Source organism: Bos indicus, chromosome 10 (assembly GCF_029378745.1).
Source record: "Bos indicus isolate NIAB-ARS_2022 breed Sahiwal x Tharparkar chromosome 10, NIAB-ARS_B.indTharparkar_mat_pri_1.0, whole genome shotgun sequence".
Taxonomy (NCBI): Eukaryota; Metazoa; Chordata; class Mammalia; order Artiodactyla; family Bovidae; genus Bos; species Bos indicus.
Window position 1 is genome coordinate 14982515 of NC_091769.1, and position 13700 is coordinate 14996214.

At 37.7% G+C, this 13700-nt stretch overlaps 1 protein-coding gene across 2 annotated transcripts in view; it reads left to right on the plus strand.

The window, feature by feature from the left end:
* PIAS1 (protein inhibitor of activated STAT 1) overlaps positions 1-13700 on the plus strand; it is a 128078-nt gene that overhangs the window by 66551 nt on the left and 47827 nt on the right. For both annotated transcript variants that reach the window (XM_019968181.2, XM_070796967.1), the window contains exons 3-4: positions 11674-11758; positions 12018-12065. In XM_019968181.2, the coding sequence (XP_019823740.1) occupies positions 11674-11758; positions 12018-12065 (133 nt within the window). The remainder of the gene's footprint in view (positions 1-11673; positions 11759-12017; positions 12066-13700) is intronic.

Sequence of the window (13700 nt, forward strand, 5' to 3'; positions counted from 1 at the left end):
AATTCAGTGTGTTTCATTATATTTATGATGTTGTTCAATGATTATAACTACATTTCCAAATTTATATCACCCTAAGCAGTAATTTTGTAGCCATTGAGCAGTAATTTCCCATTCCTCCTTCCCTACAGCCACTAGGAACCCCTAATCTACTTTGGATCTCGATGAATTTGCCTAATCTAGATACATAAGTGGAATCATATAATATCTACCCTTTTCTGTCTGCCTTACTTCAACTTATATTTTCAAGGTTTGTCCATGTTGTAGCATGTGTCACAAGTTTATCCTTTTAATGGCTGAATAATATATTCTGTGGTATAGATAAACCACATTTTGTTTATCCATTCATGTTGATGGACACCGTTTTTACCTTATGGCTATTGTGAATAAAGCTGTCGTGGACACTGGCATTTGGGTGTCTGAGTCCTTGCTTTCATTTCTTTGCTGTAGTATATACCTAAAAGTGGAGTTACTGAGTCTTAATGATAATTCTGTGTTTTACTCTTGGGGGAGCTGCCAAATTGTTTTCCACAGCATCTGCATCAGTGTATGAGGAGTTCCAGTTTTTCTGTATCCTCACCAACTCTTGTTGTTTTCTGTTTTGTTTTTAACGATAGCCATCCTGGTCAGTTTGAAGTGGTTCTGGTTTTGTGTACAGTAAGTCCCCTACATGTGAACCTTCAAGTTGTGAACTTTCAAAGATGCGAATGTACGTTTGCATGTCCAGTCATGTAAGTTGGTTCACGTGTCTGGCATACATTGTCAAGTGCATGCTTCCTCTACAAATTGTTGTGTTTTTATGTACTTTACTGTATAGAATACAGTAGTACGTATCTTTATATCAAGCCCAGGATGTCCAGAAGCAAGTGTAAAAGCAGTGGTGATGTAGCTGTTACTGCTCGGAAGTACCAAGTGATAACAAGGGAAACAAAAATGAAAATAATTGAGAGTGCAATGAGGTGAAAAGATGGTAGATGTCGCTTGTTCCTATAACATGAATCATTCAAGCATAGGCCCAATTCTGAAGAACATGGAGAAGATCATGGAACATGTGAAGTCTGCTGTGCTGGTGATAGTTGACAATAATATTGAAGAAGCGTGGAAAAGCAATGGAGGAGAGAGAGAAACCTCTCAGTGTGTGAATGCAAGATCAGCCTCAGCACTGAGTTCCAGCTCAGCTTAATGCTGACTTAATGAAAGCTCAAAGTCTCTATGAAGACTTGAAGTAAAAACATGGTGAGAAATCAGAGGGTGCATCTCTTAATGCCATCCATGGCTGGGAAAGACAGGGAACCCTGGTGTGCTGCAGTCCATGGGGTTGCAAAGATTCAGATACGACTTACCAACTGAACAACATGGCTGATTTCACCAGTTCAAGGCTAGAGCCAGCCTTCACAACGTAAAAGTAAGTGGCGAGGCAGCCATTGCAGATACAGTAGCTGCCTGGGAATTTCCTGAAATTCTAAAAGCTATTATTGATGAAGGCGAGTATTTACCTGAGCAGGTCTTTTTATGTGGATGAGACAGGACTATACTGGAAGAGGATCCAGACCAAAGTTACATCAGTAAGTAGGAAAAGTTGATGCCATGCTATACAGCAGCAATGCTAAGTCGCTTCAGTCATGTCTGACTCTGTGCGACCCCATAGACGGCAGCCCACCAGGCTCCGCTGTCCCTGGGATTCTCCAGGCAAGAACACTGGAGTGGGTTGCCATTAGGCTAATTCTTGTTTGGTGGCAGTGGTTCCAGCTATGTGAAGCTGAAGCCTTTCTTAGTTTATTGTTCAGAGAACCCAGGAACCCTTAAAAACATAGCCAAGGACTCTCTTCCTGTTGTATGAAAGAGTAACCCCAAAGCCTGGGTGCACAGGCCATTTTCCAGGACTGGTTTTTCTACCACTTTATCCTGGAGGTAGAGAAATATTGCCTGCAGAAGGATGTCCCATTCAGAATTCTTTTGCTGTTCAACAGTGCTCCAGGCCCTGTTCATGGACGACTTTCATGCCAACGTCAAAGTAGTGCATCTGCCACCAGATACTACGTCTTTGAGCATGGACCAGGGACTTAGAGCGACCATTGTGTCACACTTTTCGTCAGGCAGTAAAGGCGAGTGATGAATCAGGAACAGTCTCGCAACAATTTTGGAAGGACTGTAACATCTACAAGGCCTTAAATACCATTTACTTTGCTCGGCCTGAGGTTTCAGCTGTCATCATGAATGGAGTTTGGAAGAACCTTTTCCCACAGTTTGTTCATGATTTTCATGGATTTGAGAAGGTGGACGCAGAGTTCAAAGAGGTTGTCAGCAACTTAGTGACCCTCAGGGATAAGCTGGAGCTAGCTGCATTCCTTTTGTGTGGTCTGTGAAGTTTCTCTGCCATTTCTCTTCAGTCAGCCTGTGATCTGACAGATTTCTACAAATAGCCAATAACCCTCTCACCCTGCCCCCTCCTAAGGTGTGTAAAGTGTGTACACCTCTTTAAGTCTTGTAATAGATGGCAGGTCACAGTCCCTACAGCTGTAGTAGGGCGGAGGAATAGGGGATGATTGCTAGGTCTCTCACATAGCCCTCTCAACATATTCGACAGACTCTTCATCAAGCATTTCTCCTGGTTGCTGTGAAGTGTCTGATCAGGTTTAAAGTTCTGAAATCATTCATTCTGATCTTTTTAAGAAATTTCTCCAGCTTAATGGTTGTTTTGGAGGAGGGAATAACTCCTGAAGCTTCCTGCTCTACCATTTTCTCTGTTGTTACTTATGATCTACTTTGTGTTAATTTTTACATATGGTGTACTGTATGATTCAAAGCACTTTTCCCCCCACTGCATATGGTTATCCAGTTGTTCTGGCACCATTCATTGAAAAGACTATTCTTTTTCAACTAAGTTGCCTTTGTGCCTTTGTCAAAAATCAGTTGTTCACATATATGTGGGTATATTTCAAGATTCTCTACTCTGCTCCATAGATCTATTTTTTTTTTATCTTGACAGCAGCATCACAGTGTCTTTGTTACTGTACCTTTATGGTAACTTTTGAAATCAAGTGGTGTTAGCCCTCTGCTGCTGCTGCTAAGTCGCTTCAGTCGTGTCCAACTCTGTGCGACCCCATAGACGGCAGCCCACTAGGCTCCGCTGTCCCTGGGATTCTCCAGGCAAGAACACTGGAGTGGGTTGCCATTTCCTTCTTCAGTGCATCAAAGTGAAAAGAGAAAGTAAAGTCTCCCAGTCATGTCCGACTCTTAGCGACCCCATGGACTGCAGCCTACCAGGCTCCTCTGTCCATGGGATTTTCCAGGCAAGAGTACTGGAGTGGGCTGCCATTGCCTTCTCCGCTTAGCTCTCTAGTTTTGTTCTTTTTCAGAGTTGTTTTAATTTCTTCTAGGTACTTTGCATTTCCATGTGAAGTTTAGAAGCACCTTGTCAATTTCTTTAAAAGGAAAAAAACAGCAAAAACTAGCTAGGATTTTGATTAGATTACATTGAATCTGTAGATCAGTTTGAAACAACTGATATCTTAGCAGCATTGAGTCTTCTGATCCATAAACACTGTCTCTTCATTTATTTTGGTCCTTAATTTTTCTGAGCATTATTTAGCATTTTTCACTGCACAGGTCTAGTGCCTCTTTTGTTGGATTTATCCCTAAATATTTCATTTTGAGGGGATGCTACTGTAAATGTGTTTTTAAAATTTCAATTTCTTACTGTTTGCTGCTAATTTACAGAAATAACACAGATTTTATATTTTATTGTTACCTTACTGAACTCACTTATTCTAATACCTTTCTATGAGATTTTCTACATAGATCATCATATTGTCTGTGGATAGATGATTTTAGTTACTTTCCAATCCTGATGTTTTTTATTTCTTTTTCTTGCTTTATTGCACTGATAAGAATTGCCAGTACATTGTTGAATAGAAATGATAAATGGATATCATTGCCTTGTTTCTAATTCTTTAGTCTTTCATCTTTAAGTATAATGTTGACTATAGATTTTTCATAGAAATCATTTATTGGGATGAGAAAGTTCACATTTATACCTGCTTTGCTGAGAGCTTTTTTTAAAAATCAAGAATGTTGAATTTTTGTCAGATGCTTTTTCTAGATCTATTGAAATGATAATATGTTATTTCTTCCTTAGTTTGTTAACCTAGTGACTTGAATGTTGAACCAACCCTGCATTCTTGGGATACGTCTCTGTTGGTTATGATATATTACCCTTTTTAAAATATAGTCATATAGTATAGTCATTTTTTATAGTCATATAGTCATTTTTTTTAACTTTAATATAATTGGATTGGATTTGCTAAAGTTGTGTCAAGAATGTTTGTATTTATGTTCATGAGAAGTAACAATGGTAGTTTTCTTTCAATGTATTTGTCTTGTTTTGGTACTGTAGTACTACTCTCTTCATGGAATGAGTTGAGAAATATTCTCTTTTTAATTTAGGGGCAAGAGTTTTAAAGTTGTCAGTTCAAGTCTGAAAGGTGTTCATGATATTCTTTTATATGCTTTTATTATCTATAGACTCTGTAGTGATGTCACTTCATGTTTCTTATTCTTATTTGTGTCTTCTTTTCCTTAGTAGTATTGCTAGAGGTTTATCAGTTTTATTGATCTTCAAAAGAAACTAGCTTCTGGTGTTGATTTTTCTTTTCTTTTTTTTGTTACAGAATGTTCTGTTATATGAATGCTTAGTCATTCTCCTATTGATTGATAGTTTGTGTAAGAATAATCTTAACGGAAACTCTGTGACTAATTTTTATGATAAAAATGCATTCTTGTGTGCTCAGTTGTGTCTGACTCTTAGTGACCCCATGGACTGTAGCCCACCAGGTTTCTCTGTCCTTGGGATTTTCCCAGTAATAATACTGGAGTGGGTTGCTATTCCTCCTCCAGGGGATCTTATTGACCCAGGGACTGAACCTGTATCTCCTGCATTGGCAGGCAGATTCTCTACCACTGAGCCACCTGGGAATCCCATGATAAAAATGGTAAAACCTTAAGGATATGAATAAATGGACACAGGTACAGTACTCCAGCATAGAAAGATTAAAGATATAAAGATATCAGCTCTTAAAATAAGTCATGGGTATAATTTTACTCAAAATACCATTGAACTTTGAGAATCATGACAAAAGGATTCAGAAGTTCATCTTGATAAAACATTTGAGTTGATGTTAAAGTTCTGAAAAAAGAATAAATGGAGAGAAACCTAATAGAAGACATCAAAATATAGTGAAACTATAACAGTTTAAAAAATAGGGTGCCAGCACCAGGATAAAGAAGACCAATGAGAAAATAGCCTGGAAATGGAACATGTTGGATATAAGGATTTAATATGATAAAGGAAGCACACATATCCATAAGGAAGAAAGATTATTTAATAAATAGTATAACTAAGCAAATTGGAGAAATAAAAATTTATATTTTAAAAAAAATCACATATTAAAATATGTTCCAGATGGATTTATAATTACATGGAAACAACAAGCCAAAGAAATGAATTGTGTACTGAATGAACCTAAGGAGGGAAACAATACAAATTAACAAAGGAAGTGATTGACAGATAAGACTACATAAAACTTAACTTTGAATTATCCAATAATATTGCCAAAATGAAAAAATGTAACAGACCAGGGGAAGTATTTTCAGCAAATTTCCAAGGTTAATATTTTTTTTTTATGTATGAAACTCTATGCAAATGTAAAAATGGGCATAGGACAAGATTGGGCAATTAACTAAATAGGAAGTTGAAAACAGGAAAGAAAATTTCGATACAATTTAAACTACTAAGGAGTTACACAGACCTACCCATTAAATTAACAGCAACTCCCAGGCAGGCCAGAGTAAAATGCAATAAGTAGATGCACAAATTGGTAATGGTTTTATATATATATATATATATATATATATATATATATAGTGTTACAAGTGTTTGAAAACCACTTTTGTGATAAAATTCATTTTAAAAGATCTCAATACTTTTTGACCCAGAAAACCCACATCTGGGAATTGATCCAAGGAAAATAATTACTACACCCCACTTTCCAAAAAGCAAACATATAAATCCTGTATACAGAGTTGTTTTCAAATAATGAAAACTTAGAAAACCTAAATGGCTAATCAAAGGAGTAATTACAATTTTCATATATCCCATAGATAGAATACAATGCAATAATTAAATATGGTAATAGAGATTATAATTGAAAATGTGATAAGAGTAATTTTTTTAAAGCAAGCTTTCAAATTATGTGGATAATTGGTAAGAAATATGTAGAAATGACAAGCAGTTATGATGAGGGTATAGTGGGACACTCTTTTCCTGTTTTCTGTGATCAAATATAATGCTGCTGCTGCTGCTAAGTCTCTTCAGTAGTGTCTGACTCTGTGCGACCCCATAAACGGCAGCGCACCAGGCTCGCCCGTCCCTGGGATTCTCCAGGCAAGCAAATATAATGCTGCTGCTGCTGCTGCTAAGTCGCTTCAGTCGTGTCCGACTCTGTGCGACCCCATAAACGGCAGCCCACCAGGCTCCCCCGTCCCCGGGATTCTCCAGGCAAGCAAATATAATGCTAGTCTGTACTTAATAGAAGTACAACACTTAGATCAGGGAAGCTAATAGTCCTATGTTATGAGAAGAGCATGGGCTTTGGAAATGTGTAGATCTGAGTTCTAATTTGGGTTCTTCTTACCTAGTATGAGGCCTTGATAGTTACATAACTACTTAGAACCTCAATTTCTAAATCTGAGGAAATATTTGTTTATGGTTGTTGTGTGGATTAATAATAGTATATTGCAGTTGTTGATAGAAATATTGTTCTTGTCATGTGACATCTGGAATAATGTCAGTCAGCTTAAAAGCAATCATAAATTTCAATGGCAAACAATGAAGAGTTATTTTTCACTTAGGCTACTTATTATCTGTGAATTGATTGTGGCTCTGCTCTAGTTCTCTCCACTTTAGAATCAAGGTAGACTAGAAGGAAAGATGTTGAAACCCAAGGACAGGTCTTAAAGGTCTGCTCTGAAGTGGTACATTTCCAGTCATATTTCATTGACCAAGGCAACAGTGACACTGTCATAATCCTCCTTTGGGGAATGGGTCAGCACAGAGGGGCAGCAAATATTTGGGAAAAATAATATATGCTATGACAAAGAGTGTGTTCAGTGCTGTTACTTTCAAAGTGTGATAGTCTGGTGTATGTCTGGAGGAGAAAGATCAGAATGGTGAGTAATTCTGAAATCCTGTCTGAAATGCAGTGGAAATAGTCAATGGAGAGAGTGGGGCACATTAATGCTGTCTAAAATATTTGAAGAGTGGCTATAACGGGCTATACTACATGACATCAATGGGTAGGAGTTAGAGCATTATGTTTTGATTCAGTGTAAGGTCATAAGGCACCCCACTCCGGTGCTCTTGCCTGGAGAATCCCATGGATGGAGGAGCCTGGTGGGCTGCAGTCCTTGGGGTCGCTGGGAGCCGGACACGGCTGAGCGACTTCACTTTCACTTTTCACTTTCATGCATTGGAGAAGGAAATGGCAACCCACTCCAGTGTTCTTGCCTGGAGAATCCCAGGGACGGGGGAGCCTGGTGGGCTGCCGTCTATGGGGTCACACAGAGTTGGACACGACTGAAGTGACTTAGCAGCAGCAGCAAGGTCATAAGGAGAAAGGGAGACAGAAAAGGAAATTCATGCTTTTAAAATATCTTACCTCATTTATATTTAAATAATCCTATGAGGGTTTTTGTGTTTGTGTATGTTAAGTATTGGGGAAAACAGTACCTAAGGTCACATGGCAAATAAGTGGTAAAACCTGTTTCAAATCCACGTCTGTGTGATCTCATCTCTCTCCCACTATACTTGCTACTCTGTTGGGCTGCAAGCTTTCTTACAATTACACTGTACATCACTAGTCATCTTCTGTCTGACAAGGTAATGACTACTCTTCCTTCATCTCTAAAATGTTTCAAAGCATATAAATGGAAGAATTGAAAGGAATGTTGAATTCCTGAATTTGAATTTAGATCAGTGGTCTGCAAGCTCATTTGATCATTTGTACCCTTTCAGAAAAATAATTTAGCATGTGCCATACAAGATTTGACATAAAATTTTAGGTATTTTTGTGAATTAGATTTTATGGAAAATCTAAGCATCTCTTAGATGTTTATCCTCAACATTGGAGGTCATTGTTTTGGATGATTTGTAAGGCTTACTTTTCAGTATAAGATTCCATGCGTCTGTTTGGCCTGAATTTTTCTGAAAGGAATAATGATAGCTTAATTAACTTTTAGAAAAAATTTTAAATGGTCTGTTACCTGAGACCAAAACTAAATTCACTGGCATTCATAACAAAATTAAACCTGAAAATCAAATAGTATGAAATAATGGTTTTCCAGGTAACCAGTAATAATCCTGTGAACAGTCCAGTCTACTATTAATATATATAAAAGAGGATATAAAGGGGTTACTATTAAGTAATAAATCTGATTTCTACGTGTGGCTCAAAAAGCAACCTCGTTATTTTAGTTATATCTTTTCTAAGTCTGTGTGTGTATGTGTCCAAAACTTACTGTACTCATATATTCTAAAAGAATCTGAAATTTTGCCTAGAGAATAATATTATTTTTGATACTTGGAAACTTATTTTAGTACTGTTTTACAACAGAGCCAGAAATCTAAATCAGGCTAAGCCTACTGGACTAAAATTTTGAGAGAGACATATCCTAAGTCAGAAACAAAGAAGTTACTTTCATTGCCTGAAAGAGGAAACTGTTTGCTTTTCTACATTCTGGTCCTTGGTTATCTGCTTTTTGCCAAGTTGATATTTCATGATTAAGATAGCTTTCTGATTATCTTAACTGTTTCTTGGGGATAGAGTCTTTAAGAAAAAACTTTCCCAACATAGGCAAAACACTCCCTGACATAAATCACAGCAGGATCCTCTATGACCCACCTCTCAGAGTAATGGAAATAAAAGCAAAAATAAACAAATGGGACCTAATTAAACTTAAAAGCGTTTGCACAACAAAGGAAACTATAAGCAAGGTGAAAAGACAGCCTTCAGAATGGGAGAAAATAATAGCAAATGAAGCAACGGATAAAGAGTTAATCTCAAAAATATACAAGTAGCTCATGCAGCTCAACTCCAGAAAAATAAATGACCCAATCAAAAAATGGGCCAAAGAACTAAACAGACATTTCTCCAAAGAAGACATGTAAATGGCTAACAAACACATGAAAAGATGCTCAACATCACTCATTATCAGAGAAATGCAAATCAAAACCACAATGAGGTGCCATCTCACGCCGGTCAGAATGGCTGCTACCCAAAAGTCTACAAGCAATAAATGCTGGAGAGGGTGTGGTGAAAAGGGAACCCTCTTACACTGTTGGTGGGAATGCAAACTAGTACAGCCACTATGGAGAACAGTGTGGAGATTCCTTAAAAAACTGGAAACAGAACTGCTATACAACCCAGCAATGCCACTGCTGGGCATACACACTGAGGAAACCAGAATTGAAAGAGACACGTGTTCTGTTTCAGTGTTCATCGCAGCACTGTTTACAATAGCCAGGACATGGAAGCAACCTAGATGTCCATCGATGGATGAATGGATAAGAAAGGTATGGTACATATACGCAATGGAATATTAATCAGCTACTAAAAAGAATACATTTGAATCAGTTCTAATGAGGTGGATGAAACTGGAGCCTATTATACAGAGTGAAGTAAGTCAGAGAAACACCAATACCGTATACTAACACATATATATGGAATTTAGAAAGATGGTGATGATGACCCTATACACGCAACACCAAGAGACACAAATGTAAAGAACAAACTTCTGGACTCTGTGGGAGAAGGTGAGGGGGGTAATGATTTGAGAGAATAGCATTGAAACATGTATATTACCAAGTGTGAAATAGATCGCCAGTCCAGATTCAATGCATGAGACAGGGCGCTCAGGGCCGGTGCACTGGGATGACCCAGAGGGATGGGATGGGGAGGGAGGTGGGATAGGGGTTCAGGATGGAGGACAAATGTACACCCGTGGCTGATTCATGTCAATGTATGGCAAAAACCACTACAATATTTTAAAGTAATTAGCCTCTGATGAAAATAATTAAATTAATTTTTAAGAAGCTTTCCCAGATCACAGAAAGCAGAAATACAAATGTAGGCTTGGAAGAGATACTCCTGTCAGTTCAGTTCCGGTCAGTTCAGTTCAGTTCAATTCAGTCACTTAGTCATGTCCGACTCTTTGCGACCCCATGAATTGCAGCACGCCAGGCCTCCCTGTCCATCACCAACTCCCGGAGTTCACTCAGACTCACGTCCATCGAGTCAGTGATGCCATCCAGCCATCTCATCCTTTGTCGTCGCCTTCTCCTCCTGCCCCCAATCCCTCCCAGCATCAGAGTCTTTTCCAATGAGTCAACTCTTTGCATGAGGTGGCCAAAGTACTGGAGTTTCAGCTTCAGCATCATTCCTTCCAAAGAACACCCAGGACCGATATCCTTTAGAATGGACTGGTTGGATCTCCTTGCAGTCCAAGGGACTCTCAAGAGTCTTCTCCAACACCACAGTTCAAAAGCATCAATTCTTCGGCACTCAGCTTTCTTCACAGTCCAACTCTCACATCCATACATGACCACTGGAAAAACCATAGCCTTGACTAGACGGACCTTTGTTGGCAAAGTAATGTCTCTGCTTTTCAATATGCTATGTAGGTTGGTCATTGACTTGAAATTGTAGATCCAACAGTACTCTTTTGGATTCCTTTCTCATTCATTTGTACAGCTTTTTTGGACATTTGTGCGTGGTAGTTTTGGAGGAAGTGTTGCTTGCAGGTAAGAAATGGCCAACTTCAGCTACTTTTTCTGCACCAGTTTAAGTGGCCCGCAGGCTGGGAGTTCTTTGGTATTAAAAGTGATCCATTTGTTCTAGAAAATTATCCTGGAAAAGGACGGTTTAAATAATTTAATTTGCTATTCCTTCATTTTCAGTCTTTACTTCATTCAACGATCATTTAGTGCTTCTTTGTGCAGAAATATAGCAAACAAGAAAGATATTTACCACTGATATCAAAATATATTCTTTTCTTTCCCCACCTCTCCTTTCTTCCTCTTCTCTCTATTCTCTTCTTTCCCTTCTTCGTGTAACTCCTTTCCTTTTTTGAGATAGTAACCACAGGCGAATTTTGAGGTCTGTTCATCTAAGGATAGGACAAATTATATATGTTATTTATTTTATAAAAATTTCGTGGTATAGTTAGGTGGGGGGTGATAAAATTCTTAATTTGCCTTCAAGTCCAACTGTCATCTTACCTGGGCAGATCTCAAGGTGTATGTATACGTTTGTTACTTAGCTCAAAAATAATATGTTTGTTACTTAGCTCATTTATATCTTTAAATGGCTTTGTATTATTTTAAATAAAATTAATATCAGCGTGTTTTTATACATGTCCTTTTTAGATGCAGACATCTATGATTAGACATGTAGCACATGTCTTAATTTTCAAATGCCATAATTGACTTGTTATCTAAACGCTAGCATTCATCCTAGTTAATTAAAGGCATGTGAATGGTTGAAGTTTTTTGTTTTGTTTGCTATTGTGTACTATATTGAGAATTTGAAGGTAATTAAAAAATATAATTCTTTTCTTCTTTAGCATCAGACAACAGTCAGCGCTTTCGAGAAACCTGTTTTGCATTTGCATTGACGCCACAACAAGTGCAGCAGATCAGTAGTTCCATGTAAGTTGTCTCTGAGTGTAACTTGCAGTTTGACCTTTGCATCCAGTTTTGTCTATAATAAGTGACTTTTTGAAACAGTATATTCAGGGGTGAGTATTATTGTCATGCAAGTATTAGTACTGAAAATATCATTAGAATGTTACTTACCATAAGAACTCTTACTATTTCTGATATACGTTCTGGAGTTAGCCGTGTCTTTGAATCAGCTTTCCTGTGGATGTCTTTAAAATAATTTTAGTTCTTACCATGTCTTTTCTAGGGATATTTCTGGGACCAAATGTGACTTCACAGTGCAGGTCCAGTTAAGGTAAAGTATGGACTACAGTATATATTCAAAGTTTAAAAATCAATGTTTCTTAAAGATTTCTAAAATCTTTCTAATTTTCAGTAAGTATTTTCTGTGTCCTATATTTAAACCATTAACTTTTAAATACTCTCTAATTTAGATTCTGTGTGAGACATCTTTTGATAAATTTGAAAAGCAAAATGAGAATTTTCCAACGTGGTACTGTCCCATATTCAGTTTCTTTTCTTAGCCCATTTCTTCTAAGAGTATCTAACACATCTTTTATGTTAATGTCTCTCATTGCTTACATAAACCATCTTATGCTGTTCTTTTTACTCAGTGACTATTGTAGTGTAGACTTAAGTGCCCCACACTGTTCTTGTTGCGATAGAGATAGAAGAGAAAGACAATTGTTTTCCTCCGGAAGCTATTTTCCATATAAAGTAAGAAGGATAAGTCAAACACATAGCCCAGTCTCAAAATCAAATACTAAGTTGTATGTACAGATTATAAACGTACTAAGAGATCAGAAAAGAGATTAAAGAACCAGCTCAGTTCTTCACAGAATAATGTGAAAACGTCTGATCTAGACTTAGAAGCAGTGTGATGAAAACTGAGAAAGCAGAGGAGAGGTAAGGTCTTGGTTTTGGAAGGCACTGACAAAGGTGTTTCTGTGTGAAGGCGCTTTATCCTCTGTCGGGCAGATGATGATAATGACTGACTGAAGGGCTAAAATTCAGCGCCTTCGTAAATAATTACATATTGCTGTGATATTTTTTACTTCCTGCCTCAATTTACATTTTGTTCATACTGCTATGTGACTTTGTCTTTTAAAACAGTGGTTTTCAGACTGTTGCTTGAAGCCACCATTTGGGGTCTACCCTCTGGCTATCATTCCACCTTCTCCCCCACCCCAACTCTCCTACCTGACACACACACATATACACACTCTGAACCAAAGTAGTGCTGCTTTGACCTGTTTTTACATGTTTGACTTCTGGGTTAGTTTTCGTTTGAGGAGACTATCCCAAGACTGAATTTGCAAACCATAGTTCTAGAACAGAAGATCCACCTGCTATCCTTAGCATTACCGTCCACACATTCTTTAAAGCAGCAGGAGGCATTGATCTCATTCCATAGGAAGGTTTTCTTTCTTTCTAAGATCAGTTCAGAGATTCTAAGGGAATCGTGATGGTTAAAAATGGCTTGTAAAGTGAAAGTTGCTCAGTCGTGTCCAACTCTTTGAGACCCCATGGACTGTAGCCTGCCAGGCTCCTCTGTCCATAGAATTCTCCAGGCAAGGATACTGGAGTGGGTAGCCATTCCCTTCTCCAGGGGATCTTTCCAATCCAGGGATCAAACCCAGATGTCCTGCATAGCAGGCAGAATCTTTACTGTCTGAATGACCAGGGAAGCACAAGAATACTGGAGGGGCTTAGCTATTTTAAATTCAGATTATATCCGAAACTTAATGGGAAAAGAACCATTTTGTACTATATTTTGTATATATTTTGTATTATATTTTGTATATATTTGGGAATTATTAGGTGGTTCTTTGTGTTTTGCTAAATTGTTTATATTAAATATATTGTATATATTTAATATATACATATTTAATATATATAATTATGTTTAATATATACAATTGTGTTTTGC